The following is a 27,999-nucleotide window of genomic DNA, read 5'->3' as shown; positions in this document are numbered from 1 at the left end:
CATCCAATCTACCTTGTGTAACAACTGCCAATATCATTTTTTTATTATTTTAATTGCATTTATTTTACAACAATATCAGACAGGATAAGCAAAGCAATTTGAATATTCACATGACTTGCCAAAATAATGCGACAATGTTGTAAACTCCAAATGCAAACATTTCTAGAAGAAAAAAAAATGGCATTATCTTCAGACGTCACATACATGAACAATGAGGTACAACAGCGTCTCACCGCTGCACGTCAGGGGACGAGGTAACGTTTGCTGCAACAACCTGCATTTTTACAATGCATGAGACACCAAGGTGTAAGATATACGGAAGGTGAAAACAATTCCATTGCTTTCAAAAGAACCCCACTTAATAATTAAAAAAATAACAAAATTATTGGCAATACATAGCATTAAGCACATACTGGACGTGTTTAAGCCTGTCGGGATAGCACATGCACAATCTCTTCAATCTGCATGTTTTATGTTTTATATTTTAAAAATGCACTTTTTTTGGTATCCCAATCATTTCAGTCAAGAAAGAAAGACAACAGAAATGCGCAATTTGCATGTGAAGCAACTGAATGTGAATGGCAAGCGAATGGCTCCAGGCAGTCTCGGATACGGCCTGAAAAGCATGATAAATACATACATGAATAAGGAGTGGGAGGTTAATAGAAAACGTGGGGGTACAAAGCCATGATTGGGCTATTTGAAAAGTACTCATGCAACCGTGGCCTCTTCACATATCCTTCATAAAAAACAGTAGATTCTTGATTGTCACTTGACGAAATTAGAATGAAAATCATCCTAATAAAACCAAGATTAAAGCAATTCGATATTCAGTCACTGAGTAAGTCTTTTGGTGGGTGTGCCATTACAAACGTAAACATGTGGACACCTTTGACCTGTGTGATGACTAGCATGGTGAGCAAAACACCATAAGGCTAAGACAAATCCTGGTGGTGAAACACTACTTCATTAATCATGATACCCAGTACGTACAGTCCTCCTTTAGGAGAAGTTGACTTGTCAGTGGAATGTTTGTTGGAAATGCAATACTGAACTGCTGGTAAGCGCGGACCATCTTGAGTGGGTACTTCAAAAGACTAGAAACAAAGATTCTCCTAGTAGAGTAAGATACGTCAAGCCCATACTTTTCCTGGATCCATGTGACGCTCCTTTAGGAGATCTTCGGTTAGGAGACCTTTAGGAGAGAATAAATAGAGTTCCCTTGGCACTGTAGATGGCAGTAGCTCGCATCTTATGCAAGCAGTCACCAATTGCCAGAGAAAGAGAAGAAGGAGGAGGGGACAACGGCCCCTTAGGAGACCGAACTTGGGCACACTCCTTTGCATTGGGTTGGCGAGGTTTGGGGCATCTTACTCTATTAGACGATTCTTTGCTACAATCACTTTGCAAAGCACCAGAGAGCCCTGATCACAATACCGACATTCAGCTCGTGAACCTACTGGAACCTCCACACATTAACAAAGACAAAGAGATCACTGGGACATGTGTAAACCCTGTTGCTCCATGTGTAACGCAAAAAGCCCAAGTTTTCCTTTGGTGTGTGTGTGTGCGCGTGTGTGTGTGTGTCTGTGTGAAGAGATAGGGGGCGGGGGTGCTGTGGACAGTTCTGAGGAAAACAAAATGAGGTCGTCAGATGCACCGCTTGCGTTTGGTCACTGCTGCAGTGGGGACGTCAGCCACCGGTCTTGCACACCTCTTCAGGCCGCGCTCAGTAGAGTCGTTTCTCGTAACTGTGAAGGCAACAGTGATACATTTTAAAGCTCTGTAGCAATGGCAAGTGAACAAGCAATACTAAAAATGACCAAATGATTGCGTCGAAAACTATATTGTAGCCGAAAAGTAACAAAAAAAGTCAATAGATAAAACGGTAGCTACCAACGTTTGGGACCTAATCCATTTTCAATGTCTCTAGTCAGTTTTATCCATTGACTTCTTTTGTAACCTTTTGGCTACAATATATAGTATTTGACACGGGCCTTGTGTGCGCCTCATTTTCTGGTCATTTTTAGCATCGCTACTTATGGTGAGCAGTCGCACCAAGCAATACACAGCTCAAAGTTAAGGTGCAGACGCCAACCATTTTGGTTTCCCTACACTAGTCAACAAGCCAGCGAGACTACCTGCAGCTTATAGCCCCTGATCAACATTTTAGAGAACAGAAACATTTTACTTCCTGGCAGGGGTACACCTTGATGAACTATCTAGCCCAGTCAGCAGACGACCTTGCTTAAGAGGCTACTATCCTGGACCACTTTCTACAAAGAGTTGTTGCTAACCACTTAGCAACTTACGTTTCCAATGAGAAATTGCACTGTAGCAAAGTAAACTGCGAACCAGGTTAGCAACGCCACTGTTAAGAAACTTGAGTTGAGTCGTGTGGTGCTAGGTTTGAGCCTCTGAAGCCAGGTCGCCCAACACAGAGCTCGTCAGCTCAAACCTAGAAGGCAGCAAGGGGTGGCGTCTTGAGGATCATTTTAAAAAGAAGCCTTTGTTCACAAGGCCTGGTTTAATTTGGCACCCGAGTTCCTCCCAGCCTACAAGCTACAATAGCAACCATTTTTTATGACCACTACAAGATTGGCTTGTACTTACATGGTACAAAAGAGTAGCTATGAACCAGGCAGGGAGACAAGAGGGATAAAAGATTTACTGTGGATGTAGCCTTGCTATGAATCCATCAGCTACATCTGAAAACGTCAAAACTTCAACATTGTAAATTCATCAGGGTTCAAAGTAAGGCTTGAAATTCCTTGACTTTTCCATGACTTTACCTGACCATAGAACAGAATTTCCATGGCCTCCCTTACAAAAAATGCCCTATATACTGTATTAATTGGACTTGGGGATCAGTCAAATCGCTATTTTCAACCTACCAGCTGAAAATTTAGACTATTCAATCTCTTGAAACCTGCATTTACCAGACATGTTTGCCTGAACTGAGAAGTTTTTTGCACATACAAGGCGGGAAGTGATTTAGACAAAAACAAAAAAACCCAAAAAGAAACTAAGATAGATTGTATGTTATGCTATTGCATACTCTCTGCAAAATTCCATATTTCCTGATTGCATATACAAAATGGTCAAATTCCATGATTTTCCATGACTGGAAAAACTTCTATTGAAATTCCATGACCAGTGGGAACCCGGATTCATTTTAGCTTCGAAGAGAGGACAGAGTGGTCTAGAAGTAGGCTGCAAAAAAATACAAATCAGTCCTGCTTCTATTTCACCCATACATACAGTACTCCCAACACCTGCAGTGGTACAAACGCTGTAAACTTACGAGTGAAGACCGTGTACTCCTCCCTCCACTTGGGCCGACATGGTTCTTTTCTCAAACTTCAGTTCGCCAGAGTACATCATAGACCTAAACGGTTACAACAGACACACTTGAAAGGCTGGTACATTGTTGTTTCATAAAGAGGTAATATTGTGACTCATCAAATTTAAAACATTGCTCCCCCTTTCACAGGCATGGAAAATGAGCCAGCATTCTAGCAATAAAATGTATTGCATATAGCAATATTATCTTTTGGTTTTCCCAGAAAAATGACAGAAATAAAAATGTTAAGTACCCACCGCAACACACAGAGGCTTTTTGCTCCGATGTCCTGACAGCCGTGTTTAATGCCAGCGATCAGATAAGGAATGAATTTGTGGATGGAGCCTTTGTCCTGCACACAGCCCGACACGCCCTGGGCCACCTTCACATTGTCTCCCTCACTGTTAAAGTCAAACAGCAACAATTAGCATATATCGTCTATAACCTACACCTAACTAATGGACATCAACATCAAGTGTAAAATATCATCCCCGGCAAAACCCAAATGAAACTGTTAACAGTTATGTGCCATTTTGAAGTGTCCATGTGTTAAAGAGATGCATGTTGCCCATCACAAAACCCTTGACAACCAAAAGCCATTTAATGGTTTAATACAACCAAATGAAAAGGCATTTAATTGTTTTGCTGTTTCTAGCAAATTTGCTAATCCCCGGGTGGTGGGGAAAGACAGGACGGGCCAACTCTAGTCAATTAGCACACCAACTGTCCAAACAATGAAATCCAAACATTGCCAGGCATATCCTTTGATTATTAGCACATGTCAGTATCATTATGTCTTCTCACTGCTTTGGTATAAATACTTGATTTTTGCATACACTTCGAAATGGCACAAAACCCCATACGGTGCATGTAGAGGCCACAGTGCAATTTTAGACGGGTTTTGGTTACAGGGTGATATAAATAATAACTCAGGACGGTTCTTAATTTAATTTATTTTGATCACAGAGTTCAGGAATCTAGCAATCTGTCAAAATATACAGGTTTATTACTTGGAGTTGGAGCATTTGTTTGACCATTTAAGTGCTTGGGATACCTGAAGTAGCGCTTCTGACTGCTAGTGCTCTTCTCCATGGCGTCCAGAGAGCCCATTCCGCGATACTTCTTCAGTCGGACGCCGTCGGAGAAGAAGTACTCTCCAGGGGCTTCAGTTGTGGCGGCCAGCAAAGAGCCCATCATCACTATTGGTCAAACAACACAAATTATTAGCACATGCAAAGTAAAAAAAGTAAATTCACTTTTACTATATAATTATAGTTCTATATTGGGGATGGGGGGTGGCTATGACTCCAGGGCCTTTGAGCCCTTGAGGCCATTTGATCTGCCCTCCCGATATAATTTTAGTGTTATGCAGCTCCAAGTGAAATGACATTTTGTAAAGGAATCTTAGAAATTACATCTGCAATACAATTAAGTTATACTCCGGGGATTTAGAGAAGATGGGTCTGTTTTAAAGGTGGCTGCCTTATAGGCCTAAAGTGCAGGGAGAAATCCTGGTTTGTGTCCATGGAAGAATTTGAAATACTGTGGAAGGAAAAAATTAGTACACCGTTAAGAATTACTTACATTTCCAGTGTCATAAAATATGGTCTGACCTTCACTGAATTCCCAAAAAGGAAGTGTCTGCTTTAAATAACACCACCCAAACAATTACACAATATTTCTTACTGGCCATAAGATGTAAACATTCACAGGACAGTAAGGAATAAGTAAGTATCAATACTTCAATTGGTGGTTGACCCTCCCTTAGCTGCAATAACCTTAACCAGATGTTTCAATGTAGTTGCAGATCAGATTGGAAATGAGGATCAATCTTCACCATTCCTCTTTACAAAACATTTTATTGTTCTGAAGCCATTGTAAAAACGATTTGCTTCGAAAATATGAGTTGTTGTCCTGCAGCAGCACCCATACATTTTTCCATTTCAACTGTGTGACAAACTACCTGAGGTTTTTCTGTAAAATGTAGCAATAATATTGAGTTCATGGTTACCCTAATGATGGCAAACTAACTAAATAAAAATATAACGTGTAATTGTTTGGGTGGTATTAGGTAAAGCAGACACTGTTCCTTCTTGTCATTTTCATGAATATAAGATCATATTTAATGAGCAATTTCAGCAGAAATTTTAAAATATTGTCACTCAAATACTTAAATGTTACATAAATGTTAGCCAAGTGTTTAAACTCATAATGTACAAAGGGACGTGAAATGGAAACGTAAAAAAACAAGGCCGATTTCTCAAAAGGATACTGACCTGTCGATGCACCCAAGGAAAGAGCTTTCACTATGTGCCCCACAGTCTGGATGCCACCATCAGCCATAATGGGCACACCGAAACGTCTGGCATATTCAGCCACCTTGTAAACAGATGTGCCCTGGGGCCGACCACACGCCATGACTGGAACAGAAACACAAATTGTTAAAGTCCATGGCATTCACAATGACTTAGCTGGGTCCACATCAGCTGGGGCAGTTTCCGACGGTGCAAGCTACCTGCCTTGAACTATAAACCAGGGGCCTGTACTACGAAGCGGGGTTACTGGCCCATCAGGGTTACATTGAGAGAAACTTCCACACGTGCAATGCAAGTTCCCTTTTAACTCATACTACGAAAGGTGGATACTTTTGAACTGAGGTACAGGGGTTGTACAAAATATCTGAGACACCTGTCATTTTAGTGTGGGAAGTTTCATGGCGCAAGTGGACCAGCCTGTTGGCCAAACTTCATTAATTGCACATTGCACAAGTAAAGTGAAGTATGAAGGTTCAATTAGCAGTGTAAGAGCACAGTTTTGTTCTACACAACGTTGTGGGTGACATATCAAAGCTCAAAAATGATAAATTCTTGGTGCGCGTATAACTGTTGCATCTTTGACTGAGATAGCAAGTCTTTGTGATGCATCACGAGCCACGGTATCCAAGGTAATGTCTGCATACAACTAAGAAGGATGAACCACATCCAACAGGATTAACTGTGGACGCAAGAGGAAGCTGTCTGAAAGTGATGTTTGGGTGACTGGCCGTGCGTATTGACCCTGTGGAGCTCTCAATGGACCGTTCTGGTAGAAACAGGAGAGTTGAGGTGCACATTCATTTCTACCGTGATTTGGACAGCTGTTGTTTTATGTTTTTTTGGATACATTCCAGGTTAGCACCCGAACATCCCTTTCAGAGTATTCAGACAGCTTCCTCTTGCATCCACAGTTAATTATGTTGGATGTGGTTCATCCTTCTTGGTGGTATGCAGACATTACCTTGGATACTGAGGTTCTTGATAAATTCTTGGTGCGTGTGTAACTATTGCATCTTTGACCGAGACAGCCAGTCTTTGTGATTTATCATTTTTGAGCTCTGATACGTCACCCATAATGTTGTGTGCATTGCAAAATTTTGAGAAAAACTGCTCTGACCCTGCTAATTGAACCTTCACACTTCACTTTACTGGTGCAATGTGCAATTCATTAAGATTGGCCAACAGGCTGGTCCACTTGAGCCATGAAACTGATATGACAGGTGTCTCAGATATTTTGTCCAACCCCTGTATACCGCCAGGGCAATTTAATCTGTATCTCAAACCTGGTCTTGGCAGTTTATGTTCATTGTCAAGTATGGATTTAGCTACTCTCTGTCCCAAAGCTTGAAACAGATTGGTCACACATTTCAAAATCATTCTGCCCCTTCTCAAGTCAGCTTTTATTGTCAGTTTCTTCATATGCACAGGTCATACAAGGAAATTGAAATTAGTTTCTCTCCCTATACCATGAAGGACATAGACATGCACGGGACTGACATTTACAGACTGACATCAAGGTGCAAGACAGGACAAGTAACAGTGATGGACCAATAAGAGTAAAGTGATGAAGTCATAAATAATAACTGAGCATTTAACATTGGTGAGTGACAGTGATGGACCAGTGATAACCAGTAACAATAAGTTCTGACCTAAGATGTCAGTTAAATAATGTCAGTGTCAGTGATTAATATTTGGGATTGCAGAGTTGGTTAGGTATGCCCTGTCACTTTATATTTTGTACAGACACTGCCAATATACAGCTCCAGGCCACTTTATTAGAATAGCATGAAAAAGTTGATTTATTTCCATAATTACATCAATAATGTTAAACCGTCATGGATTATAGATTCATGGCCCAGTTTTTTAACTATTCCAATCATTAAATTGTTTATTTTTTTTACATATTTTGGTCTTCCAGCTCAAAAAACCTTGCCTGGCTCTTGCCCGACCTGTAGTTCCGCCCAGCTTCATGAGCTTCACTACTAGGTCTGGGAACATGTAGAAGGATTCTATTTCTACAGTTAAAAAAATAATCGCAGCATTTATTGCTTCAATGTCAACAAATTCCTTCAAAACCATTTTCTGTTGATCTCTAAAGCGTCAATATGGTCTATAATATGACCTGTGACTCCTCAATGTGAGCTGCCAGTGATATTGAAGTGATAAATGCATGGCATTATTTTTTGAGTCCAGAAATTGAATCCTGCCACATGCTCCCAGACCGATGTGTGCGTTTGGAGTGCCACCAGGGGGCTCCAGAGCACACACACGGAGGTCTGGTAGGAACCAAACTACAAAAAACCCATGAATTGGGGAATTCGCATCATTAGAATATTGTAATAAAATCACAATTTTCTTTATCAAAATTTAGGTCACATCAAATCAATTGAAATTTGGTACTTTCTACATAACATGCAATGTTCAATGCTTGGTTAAGACTCTCTCTGCCTTAATAACGGCCATGATGCGTTTAACATTGAAGTCAATGGCAGAAACAGTGCATGGGAGTTATGGAAGCCCAGATATCCTTGATGCTTTGCCGTCAGCTGTTCTTGTTTGTTGACCTGGTGTCCCACACTTCACTCTTCAATATACCCTGTAGATTTCCATGCCACGTTTTGGCGCTAACTCACCAGTTTAATTCTAAATCACCAGAAATTAAACCCCATTGAAAATGAATGGGGTTTATTTCTGGTGAGATAATTAAACTGGTGAGTTAATATCAAAACGTAGCATGGAAATCTATGGGTATATTGAAGAGTGAAGTGTGGGACACCAGGTCAACAAACAAGAACAGCTGACAGCAAAGCATTAAAGCATTGGGAAATGACCCAGGCCGGATTCGAACCAAGTTCCAAGTGTATCGCAGAAGCGAGGACGGTACACCACTCACATTTCTGCAGACGTATAAACATATCTTTTCAAAGGACAACATTAAGTTGAGTTTGTTCAGTAGTAAGTCGGATCCCCAGCAATCTCATATGCACCAAAAGGCTACAAAAATGAAATGATTGTGTGGACCAAAACACAATAGTCAACAGTGCCACACCACCAAGTCCTGACCTTCTTGCGTTATGCAGATGGATCCGCATCCCATTCCCACTCGCAGGGCGTCCACTCCAGCATCAATGAGGTTTTTCGCCTGGGCAGCAGTCACCACTTCACCATGGAAAGGCACAGAAAGATAAAGACCACTCATTTGAGGTACAGATTTGCACAACCGATAATTAGTTTAATTGATAAATAATTTAAGTATGGCAATCGTAACTACACTTTTACACTCACCGTTCCCCCCGGCAACTTGGAGCTCTGGATATTTCTGCTTGATGTAATGGATCATATTGATCTGATACACAGAGTTGCCTTGGGAGGAATCCTATAAGAAGAAAGAAAGTCAACAGGAAAGTGCAAAGATCAAAATATTATTCTATTCTACCACTCAAATCATACAAGTGTACATTAACACAAGTCTTTCTGCTGGTATGTCACTATCAGCCAACAGCAACCAATTGAGGATTTGGCTTGTGGCACTAGTACGAACACACACACAAAAAGACGGCTCCAAAAATTGGCCCTCACCAACACAACCATATCCACCCCTGCTTGTGTAAGCAAGTCTAGGCGGTACTTGTCATCCTCACGAGTGCCGATGGCAGCTCCGCACAGAAGCTGTTTGCGAGCGTCTTTGGAGGCCAGAGGGTAATCCCGGTTCTTTTTCAAGTCTGTGCGAGCGATGATGGCCACCAGTTCATCCTTGTCGTTCACTATGGGAAGCTTGCCTAGATGGGATTGGAAACGCTGCTAAATCAAACTCTTTTGGTTAGACCCACCCCCAAACAATTTCAGAGATGCATTAGCAAAGAAATGGCCAAATAAGTCAATGATGATGCATAAGTCAATGATGACGCATGTGGAGATTGGTACCCCATATGAATAAAGATGTGGTATAATGGTGTTCATTGATAAAATCAATCAATTCCCAACCCGTACATGCAAAAAGATATTAACTTCATACAAGCCCTGTACGATATTTGTTTAAATAATTACATTTTAAAAATTGACAACAAAAAAAAGATTGTTACTTTGCAGGCTCCAGCTTTGTCTTGGGCCAGGACACTATAGCTTGAGCAAAATGGAACCATTACAAGATGGCTTATGCTGTGTACAGACCAGGAGCGAACAGAGCGAACGAAGCGACGGAAGTCATTATTTCTCTATGGAGGGCACGCGACCTGCGCTACCAAAGCGAATTCGCCAGCAGCGAATTCGCCAGGAGCGAAGCTTCTTGCGCGACCAGAGCAAATTTTGAAGATTAAACTAAATCTAATCGCAGGTGAATTCGCTCTGACTCTGTTCGGCGAAAACCAATCAGAACGTTCATATCTCAGAATGTCCCAGGCTATCAAGCCAGAGCCGTTATGTGATTAGCTGAATCAAACATGTCAATGGTGCGTCTCGAGCGAATACAGCGAATTCAAATCGAAACTTCTTCTGCTACCCACGCTACCAGGCAGCGTAGTTCGCTCTTCGTCTGGACACGGCATTAAGCTTATTTTGAATAGCCTGTGGGCATCATACGCCGATTTATTATGCTTTTGACTTAACTTATTCAGTTACCTTTTTTACTCCTCTGAAGAATGTCATTTGCCTCCTTCAAAGTGACTCCGGCTGGAGCCACGACAAGTTCCTCTCTCTTGGTCATTACCTGCAAAACACAACCTCTATTTCAAGACACAGCTTGGGGAGTAGAGTTGTGCTGTGTTCTAACAGGCAAAAAATGAGAATTACCATACCTCAGACAAAGGCCTGCCGTGGTCCTTTTCCAACAGGAAATCAATGTCTCGTGATGTAACAATGCCCACCAGTATGCCGCCCATCTTCCCTGTCTCCGTGACCGGGATGCCAGAGAAGCCATGCCGCACCTTTGCCTCAATGACGTCACCCACCGTGTGACTGGGACTCATAACCAGCGGGTCTGTGATAAAGCCTTGCTCAAACCTCTACAAAAAAAAAACACGCACACACACAAAATTATTAACTGAAGCCTATTAAACACACACATTTATTTGTTTATTCATTTATTTTCTACTTATGTACTTTTTGTTTACCATTATCTTATCTTTTATTCAATATTTTATGTAATATTAATCATGCATTTGTAAAGTGTTCTGATACCATACTATGGTGATACCACACTATTACTAAATTGGAATTGAATTGAAAAGTTTTATTTCAATTAAAGAAATTTGTCACCTTCACTTTGCGAACTTCATTAGCCTGGAATTCTGGGGTGCAATTGTGATGGATGATGCCGATGCCCCCCATAAGCTTGAAAAAGAGGAAGAAAGCATTGGGATTTACTCCTCTGAACAACACACAAACCAAAGCTGCTGATTGGAAGGGCCTTACCGGGGGTACACAGGACAAAAAAGGTTGGGAAACCCTGTGGTAGGGGACAGCACTGTTACGCCGGGAACCTGGGTTCGATTCCGACCAGAGGTCATTCCCCTCCATCCCCACCGGTCTTTCCCACTGATTTCCTGTCACACTCTTCCCCCCCAAAAAAAATGTTTAAGAAAAAAAGAAGGTCCTTACCGCCATGGCTATGGCCATCGAAGATTCAGTAACGGTGTCCATTGGGGAGGAGACGAGAGGCGTCTTCAAAGATATTTTTTTTGTCAAAGCAGATGTAAGGTCCTACAAAAAAACATTTTAGACTATTCAATGAGCCATATTTGTATAAGAATACATTTGTAACTGTAAGTCATTTAATGAATAAAAACAAAACCCAAAAGCCAGTTCTGTACATTGTGGTACAACTAATTGGAATATGGAACGAATACTTTACTTTAAAAGACAATGAAATGGAGGAAATTGATGTTTTCAAAACTTGATTCCTCCTCACCCCCCAGGATCCACCAAACCCCCCCCCCCCCCCCCCCCCCACACACACACACACACACACACACACCCCACACAAACACATTGTTTGAAAAAAAACTCAGTCACTGTAAGAAATGTGCAAAGCTCAACCACACGTATGACTCTTACCACATCATCAGCACCGAAGTCAATGAATCCAGGAAGAATGAGAAAGTCACTGAAATTGAGGGAAAGTACAGATATAAGAGTTGGGATTCACTGGAGGAAAAAATGATGCACAGGCACAATTCATTGCCAAAGAAATGAAATCCAGCAATCCCAATTCAATCCCCCAATCCCCAAATAACTGGTCCGTGATCATGGAAAGGACCCCAAATCAGTTTGGTCATCTAGTCCATGCCACACGTCTTCCTGAATGGGGCCCAGTGAAAATCAGATGGCATTCATTTCTGAATACTGGAGAGTGGAAAGGGGTTGGCCTTAACAGGTCACCAGCTCAACAACTTAACTCTCTTCACTTTCTCATTTCTATGTTGGTTCAATACCCCATCGGTCAAAGACAAGAACAGTCTCAGCAGCAGCATTGTTAACACTTCAAAGATTATTGGAACACAGCTAAATAGTCTGAGTGCTCTGTTTAACAAACAGGCAGTCTAAAAGTATCATCAGTCAGCCTGATCATGTTTTAGGTGGTGAATTTTCATTAATGCCCTCTGGGAGGCGCTATTATTCTGTCAGGACAAAAACACAAAAGGTATTTTGGATCCTTCATCCCTACAACCATTCGATTATTAAACAAGGTTGTAGGGCTAGAGTACACTACTGAAAATTTGATCTACTGAGCGCTGTTCATCGCTGACAGGACAGGGTGTTTGACTGTAATGGTGTGTCAAGCTTTGTATGTCTTTTATGTTCTTATTTATTTATTATTTTTATTTTCTTTAGGTTACGCATTTTATTTATACTATTTATTGCCGATTGATGGAGACTGGGACTGCAAACTTAATTGCCCACTGATGGGATTAATAAAGTTTTCTGAATCTGAATCAACTCTCAGTCAGATATATTCACACCTTGCCATGCGGCCCTCCTCAGGTCCACCCTCCCTCCGGACCAGAAATTCCCTCCGATTCCCACACCAAAATTAGAACTGAAGAAGTTTCAGTTGAAGAGATGAAACTTCTTTGTTGTCTACAACTAAACAATTGTTTGAGGTCATGTCATTGGCCCTGATGTTACGCAAGTCAGATGAGAGACTGGTTTGATTCATTGTATTTTTGAACAGTTAGGCATTTTATACTTTTATGTTTTAAGCCCGCCCTCTGGCAACTTTAAATCAGCACAGCTTGGGCAGACCAGGCGCTTGGAAAAACGTTGTAGGCGCAACAGCCAAGCTGGAAGCAGCTTTCCTCCTCTGTCTACTGCTACAAATAACAGCCAGGTTGACCTCATGTTCTTAATTGACACAAAGGTTAAGCCAAGCCATAAAGATTTGAAGATGCTTATTCAGAGTGCGGTGTCTGGGAGACATACTGAGAAACGGGTGAATTTAGCTGCACAAAAACAATCCCGACTGGAGTTTGACCACAGGGGCCCTTCCCAGACGGGAGGCGGACTGTGTGGTTTGACAAATGGGTGCAAACAGACTGGAGGGAGGAACAGGGACTACTTTGTTTATCAGAGGGCTTGGAAAAAAACAGTGGGTGGAGTAGGAAAATAGGGGAAAGGAGTTAAAAAAAATAAAAAAATAAAAAACAACAATATGAAAAGCAAGAAAAAGAAACAATGTGACACAAGAAGAATAAAATAGAAATGCCAGAAGTGAAAGGACAAAGTCAGATGTGACCTTTCTATCGTCTTCCCATTATGACGGAACAGGTTGTAAGTTGCTTTGAATGGGCTTGCCTCTCCATCCACTAGACGCTTTCAGATGCCATAGATTTTACAGAATGTGTCCCTTGCTGACAAACCTAACTTCCAATTGCAAGCATTGCCCTGAATCAGATAATGTAGCTTGATGTCCATCCTATATCACAAGCTTTCTTGGATAAACAAAATCAAAGTGAACTGTAATGTACAAGGACAAGAATGCTTCAGGGGACTATATATATGACCACAAAATGCACTGTGCCTACGCAGAACGGAGGCTGGTGGGGCCTAAAATAAGACTCTGTGGGCTGCCCACACCGGGGTGTGACTGCACTTAAGACACACCAGACAGTGTCACTATAAAAAAAATGTTGATGCACGGTGAGAACTGCCACATGTAACTTTACAACATTTGGGATCCAAAAGAATTGTATGACTTTAAAGTCAATGTATAGTCACCATGGGCATCTCAAAACTTGGCAGTCAAAAGTCAAAAGAGGTGGTGAAGCCATTACTCCCAGGTATGGACTTTGTTTGCATGTAAACTCGCACATTTTATTTGTTAGTCAAATTAATGTGTTTTAAGTAGCCATGCCCAAAGGTTCCACACTAAACACTGCCAATGCCACAAGGTTTAATACATGGTCAATAGATCACCAAAAGTAAATAAAAATAAGGTTGCATTATATGCATTTTATACATACACAGGCTAGACCCAAAACTGGATCCATCTGTGCATGTAATCATTCTTGGCCACAATTTGTTTTTCAGATAGATGCAAAGCAATCAGTATGGTTCATCTTGTGCAGTATATTGCAAACACAACGGCACAATAATGTGAAAAATCCATATTGTGAACACTCCTTTTTTGCAGGTTGGTGTCTGCAAACTTGGGTCGCACAAGAAAGTCTTCATAGCATGCCAGAGCTAACTCATGCATTTACGTAAAGATGACGCCGTTGCCATTTCACACCTACATGCAGAAAACACGCTGCAGCACACTCGATATGTGAAATATAGAGGAACGGCCAATAGGGCTGTAACGATACACTCAACTCACCATTCGGTTTGTATCACGATTCATGACCTACGGTTCGATACACCCCTCGATTTTACATTTGCCAACATTATAATATTTATAAATAAAAACTATGATAGTTCAAAGGTAGAATAGGTTACAAGAGGCTACAAATAATTTTTAAAAGTTTCCATATAATAATGATGATGCTTGGAAGCACTATCACTTCATATCATGTGGTTGTTTTCTGGGCAGATGGGTATCAAAACGTTAAAAGGGCGTATCACGATACTGCCTCTTCGTATCACGATACAGTATCGTGACTCTGTGTATCACGATTTCTCGGTTCGATACAATATCGTTACAGCCCTAACGGCCAATGAATTATGTTTGTGGCACCCAGCTTCAGGATTCTAACACTACTGACATTCCTCCCACAGACGTGCGTTCAAATTTTCATCATTGACCGTTTCCCTACATTTCGTTTAATCTGACTGGGAAATGTCTATTGTCAAACAATGGAGATTTAACATTCTAAAATTCAAGGTTTTCTGAACTGTTAAACTCCTGTGTTATTTCACCCCATTGCAACGGACAAGATTGGGTGTGTGCATTGGACATCAAGGATGGCATATACTCACACAACAGGACAGGTAAAGTAACCACAACTATATCTTTAAAACCTCTAATTTACTTCTACCTCTCCAATTCCCACACGTGGGCATCATTACCGTACACCAGTGGCCTCCAATTATTTTCCCCCCAAGGACCAAATTATGTAGCGCAAATGAGGCTAAGGGCCAAACAAATCGCCCAACCGTATGGCCACAGATAGCACACATGCATGTTTTCATTTGTTCCAACCTCATGGTGGGCCAAACATTTGCGATGGCTATTTGGACAACACTGCTGTACACCTTGATTCTCTCTGGTTCGACCTCTACTCTTGCTCTCTTCGCCCAACACAAGGTCTAGGGCCCTCACATGATGCTGTCTAAGGACAGTCATGTGCCAAACGTTCTGCCGCAGCGCGCAGATGATTACGGCCCCATTGACCTGATCTTGCACATCACACACAGTGGTGTGCACCCAATTAATCTTCTGCATGCTACCACAAACGGCATCCTTGTCTGCGCCAATGATTGGTTGAGAGCATCTTCATAGGACATTTCTATCCTCCCCTTCTGAACCCACTGCCCTCTGACATCTGCCATGGTCATGTTACATTGTATGGTCATGTGAAACTAGCTGCAATGCGTTAATGCAGGGATGTCAAACTCAAATTCATAGTGGGCCAAAATGAAAATCTGGAAGGAAATTGCAGCCCAAACTCAATATTTATTATGTAACAATTGACTAAAATTGCGCATGGTAGTGGCACATGGTAGTTCAAATATGCCTGCACGTATTCTGCCCTGAAAGACTGGGAGATTTTACACTGGCCTGGGACGACTGATATTCCTGTGGCACAAATTTTACTATATTACTATACTTATATTATATGCAGGGCTCTAAATTAACTTTTTTCCATCACCAGCCAAAATAGTCTGTAGATATTGATCTTACTAGTCAAACACAATCACTAATGGGTCAAAGTGGCTTGTAAGTTGGTATTTTCTACCAGCCAAACTGAAATGTTCACCAGCATTTGGCTGGTTGGCTAGTGTTAATTTAGAGCCCTGCACATGTATGTGGGCCAACTGCAATGCGCATTTGAAATGCCTGGCGAGCCAAATAAAATGACCCCGCAGGCCAGATTTGGCGTCCCGGGCCTGAGCTTGACAACCCTGCTTTAATGCCTTTGTCTAGCACAGGTGTAGTGCAACAGATAGCGATGTAAAAGCAAGAACCATTCTAACACAGGGTAATTTGCAGCTCAAAATTCCTGCACATCATTCACACATGTTGTCAACACAAAAAACTAGCACATGGCAAAAAAAGTACCAGATTCCCTACGGTTATTAGTAAATCACAATGACAAAAGGAAATAATGAACCATCTTGTATGTTTAACACCCGATTCTGATTTAAACGCTATGTTTAATAATTTTAACACTCAAGTTACATTGCATTGCATTGCACTTAGCTGACGCTTTCATTTATTCAAAGCAACTTACAGTTATTATTTTGCAGGGTGTTGGTTTCAGTACTTGGAGCAATGTGGGGTTAGGTGCCTTGCTCAAGGGCACTTCAGCCTTTGATGGATATGTAGGGAGAGGTCAGGGGGGATTCGAACCTGCAACCCTTAGATTGAAAGACCAACTCTCTAACCACTAGGCCACGGCTGCATGTTAGGCTTGTTAAACTGTTAGTGCCGGATTCTGCTTGCTGCTGGGTATGTGCATGTGCATGTGCATATTTCGTGCAGGAATGCGCTACCATGCTTAATTTACGGCCTTAGCTCAACTGAACCCACGGTAATGTGGTGTGTATGCATGTGCAATATTGACACAACCATGAGTGGCGATTGTGCAAAGGATTGCATAGGTGTGTGACATTGAGGTCACGGTATGATCAAAATATGGCAGACTTTCTATGTAAAGAGAACCTCACGGTCTATCTGCCCCCTTGAAGATACCTCCCAGTGTAGTGCATATAGTGGCCTGATAGTTCTGCACCAAGTACTGCATGAACCTCTGGCACAGTTGTATTTGTACATGGGGTGGCACAGTTGTATTTGTACATGGGGTGGCACAGCAAGCAAATCCTAGCCATTTGGGGTGATTATTACAAAAAAATTACCATTGATTTTGGATGTTAATGTATCACATGTGGTTAAGCTTCTCAAATAAATCACAGCCAACAATCATACTCATGCATTGTGATTCATCATGGCAGCCAGAATGGAATAGCATAATTACTGGAAGCAAGTGTCATTCACAGTTATGTTAAGTGTCTTCAAGTATCAAGGATACCTTTGGTCATTTGGTAGTGACGAGTACAACTTTAACAAATGGGTCTTCAAGCAGTGAACAGAATACGTTTAGCCTGGGTGCCTAGCAGTAGTAAGGCTATATTATGGTAAATGACAAATCACTGAGTATTTAGTTTTAAGAAAAAAATCTGAAGCAGTCATTGTTCTTGTAGGATGCCCAACGTCTTCCTTTGTATTCCTTTCGTGTTTTGGGGGTATTTGGGCCAATTTTCAGTGAAGAGTGATTTGCTTCCCCTATGAGCATTCCAAGCACCAGGATACAGTGTAGTGTCGCAATTAAAAAAAAAAAAAAAGTAAAGTTGACCTTTTAAGGCTACTCACTTGTAAGTAATACCGTCCCCACTAGAGCATAGCGCTTCCGCCTCGAGTCCGTCTGCGACAGACTGCTGATCTGATCTGCCAATTTAAAATGTAACGTGTTGCCCATTACATTGCACACTAGTCCCTCACCCAGAGATACTGTTTTTCACTTAAAGTAAACCTTTCTCTCCAGAGAAGGTGTTAAAAGCCACCCTTGGTATACTTACTTGTAAGTGAGGCCATCACCCACAGAAAAGAGCTGCTGTGCTGAGAGACCATCATCTGGAACATAGCCCGCACCTCCACTGATCAGGTAATCAGCCATGCTGTGTCAGTAAGAGACAATGAAAAAAAGCTGTGATTCTACATTTACAGATAGATAGGCCTGTGTCACACTGTTCACAGGCTAGGTCACAATACTAAGCTATGGGAGGTAGTTTACTATACGATTTGAATTTGCCATCCTGAAAATAGGCCTACAGATTTCAGCACAATTCCAGCTTTAAAAAAAAAAAAATGTTTAGCCTTCCCTCTTTTGTGAGGCAAATAGATCAAAACAAAGCGGGCTGATTGCTTAAATTAAAACTAGTAACCACAACCAGCCTCCAAAATCACCAGTGTTGAGTTCACATCGATTTTTCCAAGCCCACTGTTATGATGCTATTTATTCCCATCGCCATTTCCAAGCCCACTGTTATGATGCTATATTTATTCACATCGGCAATTCTAGCCGTCTGGCCTGGTGACCCACATAGAACCTAACGCGAATATCCACTTGGGAATCACAATGGATGGTGCACTGAACTATGGGAGCGAGCGACGGAACACACATGTGCGTTGGCAATTTCCAGCGTTGCTTTATATTTTGACACATTTTGTGCAGAGAAGTTTAACAGAAGATACGTGCTGCGTAGTGTCAATTATTAGACGATTAGTGTAAATAACTAATTTTACAGTAAATGATGCGACTGTTCGTTTGGGAATGAAAACGTTAAACAAAATCACACCGTAGTGTGTGACGACTGTAAACAACATTTTGAAGTCTTAATAAATAGTTAGGCTACTACTTAACTCCACACCCAGTCTAAATACGACCAGCAACGTGTTCCAAAGCCAAGGTTGGTGCGTCTACTATCACGACCAATAGATCTGAAGATTTCCAATCATCATCTTCTAATCACTGCAGTGTAGAACTTTGTTGCATTCCCGGACGTTCTAACTATGAATAAACATGTAACTCTCGCATGTAAACATGTAACTCTCGCCTGACACTAGTTTCAAGCGAAGCTGTTTTGTAAGATGACCGTAAGTATTAGCTTGGCTTTGCTACATTCGTCCACTTAGCATCATTTACGCACACTGGTGCAGTTATTATTTTTAAAAAGAAATTACATTTACCTTGTGTTTTCGTTCTGCAGTTCACTAAGTTTGAGTTTTGAATGAAAAGGCACAAAATATAGTTGTACACTGGCAATGTTTCTTTGTATCTCACTCGTGTTACAACGTTGAGGAGACAGTTATATCGTCGCGTCATATCCTCCTCCCTCTGTCGCATCATCCACGTGGTGATAGCATAGTTAACCCTCTGATGTCGTAGGCCTAAATAGCTGATGCCATGAAATGCGTTAAATATTTTTGATTGTTTAATGGATCCGATTTATTCGGGGCTATTTACAATATTGTGATAGTAGCATACCTTGCATAGGACTGTGAAGAGAAGTAATAGTAGGCCTACTGGTTGATTAAGAGAGATCTGTGTATAGTAAGAAAGTATAGTGTAATAAACAGGGCAGGAATTTCGTGAGGGCCATCGTGCCCTCCCACTTTGGCCTTGTGCCCTTGAAACAAATATCTGCCATAAGGCCACAGTGGCCTTGATGCCCTCTCTGACTAAGTTTTGCGGTTTAGCAATAAGCGGGACACCTAATTGATTAAAAATGCATTAAAATTCATGAAATTACATCTAAGAAACACACATTTTCTTGAGGGATGACCCCCAAGCTCCCCGTCCAAAAACATGCCCTCCTTTTTGCTGGCACAGACATGGTTACCCTACCCTTCACGCACTTTTGTATTTTGATTTGCACTGCATTCACTCTGAATTAAAAACAGCCGGACTGCCAGAATGCTGCTTACATTTCGATTTGCCTGCTAGAAAAGACCAACTTATCAGCCGCTTTTATCCATTAGTGTTTTGTTTCAATTTATGGCCTTGGTGACCTGCATTTGGCCTTAGTACCCTTAAAAATGACAACTCAAAAGGCCAAGTGGCCTTGCCCCTAAAATGACGAAATTCCAGGCCTGGTAGTATATATTACAATATTAAAATACAAAGAATACATTGTAAGTAAGATAATAGCGGTAGTATATAGCATACTATATATAAATACAAGAATGTAGCCAAATATAAGCCATACAAATTTCACCAAAAGTGTCTTTAAAAAGTTTTAGTTGACCTAAAATGTTCTACAGAGGGTGCAAATCTAAGATTGACAGGCAGAGTATTCCACAGTCTAGGGGCAACAGCTTCAAATGCCGCTTGTCACGATATGAGGGCGTGTGCGTGGCATACACGAGATTCAGACTGTTAGACCTGAGAGAGCATGCTAGGGGGTGAACTGTACAAGATAGGCAGGTGACTGCCCATGGAGACGTATGTGATGGTAAGAATCTGCAGGTGCAGGTGCAGGTGCAGGACCTCCGTCACAGTGGTGCCGTGACCCAGATTGGGAGTGAGGTTTAAGGGGGAGAGTGTAACGGAGGCTAACTAGCAGATTAGGCGTGGAACGTTAGTAAACCTCCCTCTCAAAGCATCATACAGTGTCGAGGCCATTGGGCTGGGGGACTGGTCCTTCAGTCCAGCAGTATCGTACTGTGCCCCCCATTTCCGAACCGATGTAGTTGACAAGATCGCAGGTTCGCATCCCCGAGGGGGACGAACAGGTGCAGGAAGACCTCCGTCACACAGGAACATTTCAACTCTTTCATATAAGATGGGAAGAAGTGCTTGAGTGAATTTTATCAGTTGTAACCATGTTTTGATACTATAATACGTAAATATTGAGTTTGGCGCAAAACTTAAACCCAGATTTAGATTTTGGCCTACTACGAATTTGAGTTTCACACCCCTGTTTTAGTCTGTCGGCATTGAATCTATCCTCAGCGGGCTGAGGCGCCGTCCCATTTAGCCTGGAACCCGAATATGATTCCGACCCGACTCCAAGGTAATTCCCCGATCTTTCCCCGTCTCTCTCTCCCATTCATTTCCTGTGACCATCTTTGCCTGACCTATCTCTTAAAAAAGCAGAAACTACTACAATTGGTGGGGGTCAAGCAGACAATTACACCAAGCTTAAAATGGGGCTTAAAAATCGCAGTAAACCTGCTGTTCAAAGACTGTAAACCTGTTGCATTACCATTACACAGACATAGTATTTAGTCACGTTAGATAGGCTACCTCAAGAGGCTAGAGTGTAGACTTGTGCTGCCTAACTGAGAACAGCACTTTTCAGTTTAGAGGTCAGCTGAAACAAATTAGGCCCTACTAACCAAGTCACAAATTTATCAAATTTAACACTTTTATAAAAGTGTTTCAGGATATGGAGCTGGCGTTATTCTCCCAGTCCCGTTTTGGTTTCTGTCCATACACTTTAGAGGATGTTATGAAATTTGTTAAACCATATTTTAAAGGCCTACATTAAGATGGAAATTAATGGGAAAATGAGACTGGCTAGGCGTTAGTGATGGGCCAATGAAGCTTTGTTGAAGCTCTGAACCATTAGGCACACTGCTTCAAAAAATGGGTTAGTACTTGAAGCTTCAGTAACAGGGCCCTCTCCTGGTGAAAAGTCATGTTTGCAATTAAACGGGCTCAATTCGATAAGATGAGATGTTGTGCCCTCATCATCTGCGACATTATCCCCAATATTGGACTGCTCTCATACTTTTGTACACTGACTTCCAGACATTTGACATTTTGGGCTACTGATGAGGCAGTTGAGGTAGACGACATTACAAAGGCTACGATGCCACATTTATTTATTTATTAATTTATTATTAGGCTATTTTTTGGGCGATCAGAATAAAATGTTGCTGAACATTAATGTCGTCTCCTTGTTGTGTTCATAACGTATGATGATGTTGTCTACTTGTCTATCAAGTGGGACTTATAGACCTAATGGCAGTCAATAAAATATCTATTCTCTCCAATGTAACCTGGCAGACGGCTCTGCAAAAGTCCAAACACATTTGCGCGCGCCTGCTGGTTCGTGTGGCAGCGCGAAACACTGCAGCTTCTTTCGGAAAACTGAACCAGTTTACTGTTTCATACGTCATATATCACGTGGTTTTTCCGTACTGAAGCAAACTTCGGAACAGTGGTTTAATGGTTTTCACAGTTGATGGTTTGAAACACGTTCCGGCGCGCTTGTGCCAGACTGCCATCACTACTAGGCGTCCACTGCTTGGGAATTTTTATAATATTTCCAAAGTAAGCCTATGTGGGCCTATTAGCACTTTGGCAGAATAGAGTCACTGATGCTGTATTAATTAATTTATCGTGCACAACACTACAACTCATCATCCCATCTCTCTCCCCCACACTCAACACATGACAGCTATGTCATCTGCCATTGAACTAGTGCTCAGGTAGCTGAAGGTCTGGTGACTGCAGGTAGAAGATTTGTGTTTGATAAGTTGTGATTGACCGTACTTTAAAGAGAATTCTGGCCACTTTCAACATACAGTTGTATTTTCGTCATGCTACCCTTGACTTACTGTATATCATCACCCAAAGACACTAGGGCTGTAACGATACACTCAACTCACGATTCGGTTCGAATCACGATTTATGACCTATGGTTCGATACACCCCACGATTTCACATTTGCTAACATTATAAAATACAATTATTAAACAAAAACCTTGATAGTTTATAGGTATAATAGGTTACAAGGGGTTACTAATAATTTTAAGTTTAAATAATGATGATGATTTGAAGCTTGGAAGCACTTCATATCATGTGGTTGTTTTCTGGACTGATGGGTAACAAAACTTTGAAAAGGCGTATCACGATACTGCCTCCTTGTATCACGATACAGTATTGTGACTCTGTGTATCACGATTTCTCGGTTCGATACAGTATCCTTACAGCCCTAAAAGACACAGCATTAGTTGTTCAGCTCTTTCCGAGATCCTAGCCCGGGGCATGGTTTGTTTCATAGCCGTGCACAGATAGGGATAAGGTGGTGCTAAAGCACCTCTCCCTTTGCCGTACTGGACGAAAAATGCCATACTGTGGTCCATGTTGACATGATAATTTACAAATGCTTCACGATCAAAAGCATGTGACAAAAATGCCCCGATATAGTAGTCTATAGCCTTGCAAGCCAGTCAGGCCATGTAGTTACCAGGCAGGCCCCCTGGAGTGGGTTGGGCCAGGTCTGTTTGTCCATCTGTAGTGTTTGGGGCGCCAAACCCACAACATCACATCATGCATCTATGGCCAGGGGGCCAGGTTGCCCCATTTAATTTGATGCAAAACATTTAAAGTTAAATTTTAGAGAAGCACATGTATTTCAGATGTCATATTCAGATGTGAAAACGTAGCCTATTAGTATAATTTCGAAATATTGCTTACAATGTGCAAAAATGTAACAGTCTAATATCATTTCATTAGCGCACTATCTGAAATTTGGATTAAGCATGTATGCATACATCTTCGTTCTCGCTGGAGAACAAACTTCTCGTGATCGTGCCGCTCTCACAGGAGATTGGCTGTCCACTCGGTGGACCGATCACGGGGTCCGCAGGGACCAGTGCATTCAAGAAGCTGAGATAGATTACGTGGCGTATTGGGCAAGATCGCTGGCCGTGGTGCTGAAGTACTGCCACGACCGAGAAATGTCTATGCAGTAAACATTCTCGAGCTCGGGAGCGCGGAGCGCCACTGAGAGCACTGGCAGTATCTGCGCCTGCAGATATGTGCGAACTCGGAGCGGACACCCCCTGGCAGATGATGGTCAGAGAGCAATGGAGCGAGGTGGACTGGAGGGAAGATAGGGCAAGACACCTGACTAATCGATTGAACAGCGGCAGGCGAAAGGGGAGGCGGTGGGTGCGAGTGAGAAAGAACATTTCTGGAGACAGGTGAGCGGAGAATAAATGCTGTATAGTTAATTAAGGGGCTGAAATTCCACAAAATGACGGCACAGCGGAAAATGTGATGCAGCTAGTTAAATAGGCGTGCCTATCTTTTCGCACTGAATTCAGACGAATGACAGTTGAGTGGAGAAATGAAAGCAGGTGGTAAATCTGGCATGCCAAATTTCATCCCGCTTCTCTCGAACTTTCATTTCTAACAAAATGTGCATTTGAAGCTAAATGTGACAAATATGTTGAGGTTTACTTATAGCATAAGGATTTTTACAAGTAGATGTGCTGGGCTGGTCTGAGAACACACACACACACACACACACACACACACACACACACACACACACACACACACACACACACACACACACACACACACACACACACACACACACACACAGACACACACAGAGGGAGAGAGAGATATGAACTATATATAATGTAGCAGAACGCAATACACCTTCAAATCCCTTTAGCTATTTTGACCTCCGACAGTTATTTTAAACAATAAATACAGTAGCCTATATTACTTTTTTTTACCAGTGAATTCATTTTTGACTCTACTCTCTGCCATGTGGATTTTAATGGGTTCTCCATTCAATGTCTTTAAATATCAATTCAATTGATTTTTTGTATATTATCCTTCTCTTGCACAAATGCCCTACATTTTTGTGGTTGGATATTACTTAGAAATGTTAATAAATGTGTTTTAATAAATATGAATTGACTTCATATGATATGTCAGAAAGTATATAAAAAGTTCTGTTATATTTTAGCATGCAGGTCATTGTTGGACCCCCACAATAAAACATGGCCAATTAGTCTACTTAATACAAATCTGAAGTTGAAATTGAACTTTGTCCTCATTTGATTTGTTAGCAGCATGAGATTGTAACAAGCGCCAACCTAGAATACATCTCCGGACTTTCTCACCTTTCCGGCTCAAATCCGGCTTGGACACGGTTGGCGTTGTAGCGCTGAGCTGCTGTTTCGTGGCCATGTCCAAACCCATATGTGGGTCTATGGAAGTCTCCTCCATGCGACTGCCTGTGAGGAGTTGGCAGAATGTTGTCCATTGTGGCCTTGCTGCAGCCAAGCACCTGGCCACATTGTTCAGAATCCAGCTGCAGAGGATCACCAGCGTAAATCTCCATCTCTGTAATGGAGGAATCCACCAGGCTTTAGAGGTACTCCTACTTTTGAGTCTTCCTTTTCCAAATAACCTTGCTCGCACAGGCCAATACCACAACTGATCCAGTGCAGTTCATATGCGCACGTTTTTATTCAAAGGAGCTGTGCAACCATCTCAGGTTTCACAGGGTTAAGTCTTTACATTATGTGTTACGGGCATGAAGTAGCCAAGAGTGTACATCAGGATCAGCTCATTGTCTCCTGGTTCAGGCTCTATTAAAAAAAATCCCAAACCAAACAATGCCAAATATTCAAAATGAGAGGTAGGCTACAAGGAGGGAGAGAGAGAGAGAGAGAGAGAGAGAGAGAGAGAGAGAGAGAGAGAGAGAGAGAGAGAGAGAGAGAGAGAGAATGCTGAGTCTACAGGATAGGCACCTGCTTACCATGAGAGGGGAGTTCTGTGTGAGTGTTGTGTGAGTGGTGATATTCCCAGCTCTCTACATCCGTCTGGCATGTGAATGTGCCTGCTGCATTTTGTTGCTGTGCTGTTGTTATGAGAAAGAGAACTGGGAAAATAAACAAGCCCAGAGAGAGAGAGAGAGAGAGAGAGAGAGAGAGAGAGAGAGAGAAAGAGAGAGAGATAAAGAGGAGGCACATGTCCCGGTCCCTCCCCCTCCCTGATTAATCATATTAAGGAGCTGTACGTCTGGCACTTTCACAAAGAGGATTTCCGTATTAAAGTAAAGTAGCCCCATGCTTTGCAATTGTGTCAGTGTTTAAGAGTAAATGTGTGTAAGCGAGACTGTGTTGTGTGTATTTGTGTTTATAATTGGTGTAGCTGAGAAATAACTGTCTGGCTTCTTTGTGTATGTTGGGGCAGCCATGGATCAATGGTTAAAGCTCTGGCCTTCAAATCAGATGGTTGCAGGTTCAAATCCCATCCTTACCAGCACCTTCAACCATGGCTAAAGTGCCCTTGAGCAAGGCACCTAACCCCACATTGCTCCAGGGCCTGTAACCAATACTCTGTGCCTAAATAACTGTCAATTGCTTTGCATAATAGCATCAGCTAAATTAGATTAGATTACGGTAGATTGCCTTTATTGTCCCCAAGGGGAAATTTGTTTTCACCACCGTCATAAACAAGTTTACAGCCAACATGAAGACAAAACATACAGCTCAGTACACAAAAGAAGTACACAAGGACAACATAAGGACATCAAGCGTAGTAGTATACACTCATACACAAATACTGTCATAAACACACAGGCCTACTCTCACACACACATCCACTCATACATGCACACTCCAGCACAGATACTACACACAGACAACATAAGCACTTTACTCACCCAATACACCATGCAGCCATACAAGCAATCACATACTATATACAGTGAGGAGAATAAGTATTTGATCCCTTGCTGATTTTGTTGGTTTGCCCACTAATAAAGACATGACCAGTCTTTCATGTTAATGATAATATGTATTATAATATGATGAGACAGAATATCAAAAAAAAAATCCAGAAATGAACTCTAAAGAATATATATTAATTGATTTATATTTCATTGAGGGAAATAAGTATTTGATCCCCTGCCAACCATTAAGAGTCCTGATCCCGCAGATCAAATGGCACTTCCAATCAACTTGTTATCTGAATTGAACACACCTGTTAATAGTAACCTGCACAAAAGACACATTGAATCTGCAGAATCAGTCCATAGAATCAGTCAATCAATCAAACTAAGCTCGCCAACATGGGACAGACCAAAAAGCTGTCAAAGGATGTCAGGGACAAGATTTTAGAACTCAACAAGGCTGAAATGGGCTCCTAGATATTAAGGAGCAAGCTGTTGGTGCATTTCTTCCCAATTTTAGGACATACAAAATGATCATCAATCATCAATCTTAGGCCTGGCTGTGGTTCCATACAAGATTTGACCTTGTGGGAATTTAATAACCAGAAAAAAAAGAGATAAAGCACCTTAAAACTGTATGGGAGGAGCTAGGAAATGATCTCAAGGCAGCTGGGACCTCAATCACTAAGAAAACTATTGGAAACACTTAATACCACAACGGATTAAAATCCTGCAGTGCATGTATGGTACCCCTGATTCAGAAGGAACCTGTTCAGGCTCACCTGAAGTTTGCCAATGAACATCAAACTGGATTAGGATATGATTGGGAGGTGCTTGAATCAGATAACACCAAAATCAAACTGTTTGGCATTAACACAGCTCGATCTGTTTGGAGGAAGAGAAATGCTGCCTATGATCCCAAGAACACCTTCTCCAGCATCATACATGAAAGTGGTAACATTATGTTTTGAGGCTGTTTGTCTGACCAAGACACAGGACAACTTCACATCGTCAAGGAATGGATGAAGGGAGACATGTAAACGTACAATGCTGCATGCCAACCTCTTTTCCACCACCACTAGACTGAAGGTGGGTCATGGATTGGCCTCCCAATATGATAATAATCCATAACATACAGCCCAAGCAACGAAAGAGTAGCTCAAGCAGAAGCACATTAAGGTCATGAAGTGGCCTAGACAGTTTCCAAACATTAACCCTATAATAATCCTGTGAAGGGGACAAAAGATCCCATTTGCCAAGCTACAGTCATACAACTTAAATGATTTAGAGATGATCTGCAAAGAAAAGTGGACAAAAATCATTTCTAATATATCCACAAACATTGTCATTAACTGAAAGAAACATCTGACCTCTGAATGAGAAAACAAGGGCTTTGCCACCAAGTATTTTGTCTTCTTTGACTAGAGGGGTCAAATACTTATTTTCCTCAATGGAATACAAATCAATTAAAATATATTTTTCAAACTTATTTTCTGGATTTTCTTTTTGATATTCTGTCTCTCCATATTAGAATACATTTTATCATTAATATTATAGAATGATCATGTCTTTATTAGTGGGCAAACCAACAAAATCAGCAATGGATCAAATACTTATTCTCCTCACTGTATATACATGTACACAGCCAGTGGGGGGCATACAGGGGTGTTGTGGAAGGTTGTTTAGTGCTGT

The 27,999-nt window shown here is 41.6% G+C and overlaps 1 protein-coding gene across 2 annotated transcripts; it reads right to left on the bottom strand.

The window, feature by feature from the left end:
* Positions 1–13: 13 nt before the first annotated feature.
* impdh1b (IMP (inosine 5'-monophosphate) dehydrogenase 1b) lies at positions 14–19,184 on the bottom strand. 2 transcript variants are annotated; one of them, XM_063216783.1, is made up of 16 exons: positions 19,061–19,184; positions 17,890–17,988; positions 17,684–17,758; positions 11,710–11,758; positions 11,254–11,355; positions 10,912–10,986; positions 10,452–10,658; positions 10,276–10,363; positions 9,238–9,437; positions 8,944–9,034; positions 8,722–8,817; positions 5,620–5,763; positions 4,398–4,542; positions 3,601–3,744; positions 3,305–3,388; positions 14–1,751 (listed from the first exon to the last, which is right to left on the bottom strand). In XM_063216783.1, exons 2-16 carry the CDS (start codon positions 17,985–17,987, stop codon positions 1,730–1,732), a joined length of 1,620 nt encoding a protein of 539 aa, XP_063072853.1. In that variant the 5' UTR covers position 17,988; positions 19,061–19,184; the 3' UTR covers positions 14–1,729. The 2 variants fall into 2 exon arrangements, with proteins under 2 accessions (XP_063072853.1, XP_063072854.1); XM_063216784.1 differs by lacking the exon at positions 17,684–17,758.
* Positions 19,185–27,999: the final 8,815 nt, after the last annotated feature.

This window comes from Engraulis encrasicolus, chromosome 15 (assembly GCF_034702125.1).
Source record: "Engraulis encrasicolus isolate BLACKSEA-1 chromosome 15, IST_EnEncr_1.0, whole genome shotgun sequence".
NCBI classification, from domain to species: Eukaryota; Metazoa; Chordata; class Actinopteri; order Clupeiformes; family Engraulidae; genus Engraulis; species Engraulis encrasicolus.
Note: the sequence above shows the minus strand (reverse complement) of the source record. Positions and strands in the feature narration are given on the sequence as shown.

Coding starts and splice junctions, on each gene's coding strand:
- impdh1b (XM_063216783.1), bottom strand. CDS start 17,987: ATGGCTGATTACCTGATCAGTGGAGGTGCGGGCTATGTTCCAGATGAT. Junction 11,356..11,709: donor ACTTCGGTGCTGATGATGTG/GTAAGAGTCATA, acceptor GTTTTTTTGTAG/GACCTTACATCTGCTTTGAC. Junction 4,543..5,619: donor TTCCTTGGGTGCATCGACAG/GTCAGTATCCTT, acceptor TTTGACCAATAG/TGATGATGGGCTCTTTGCTG.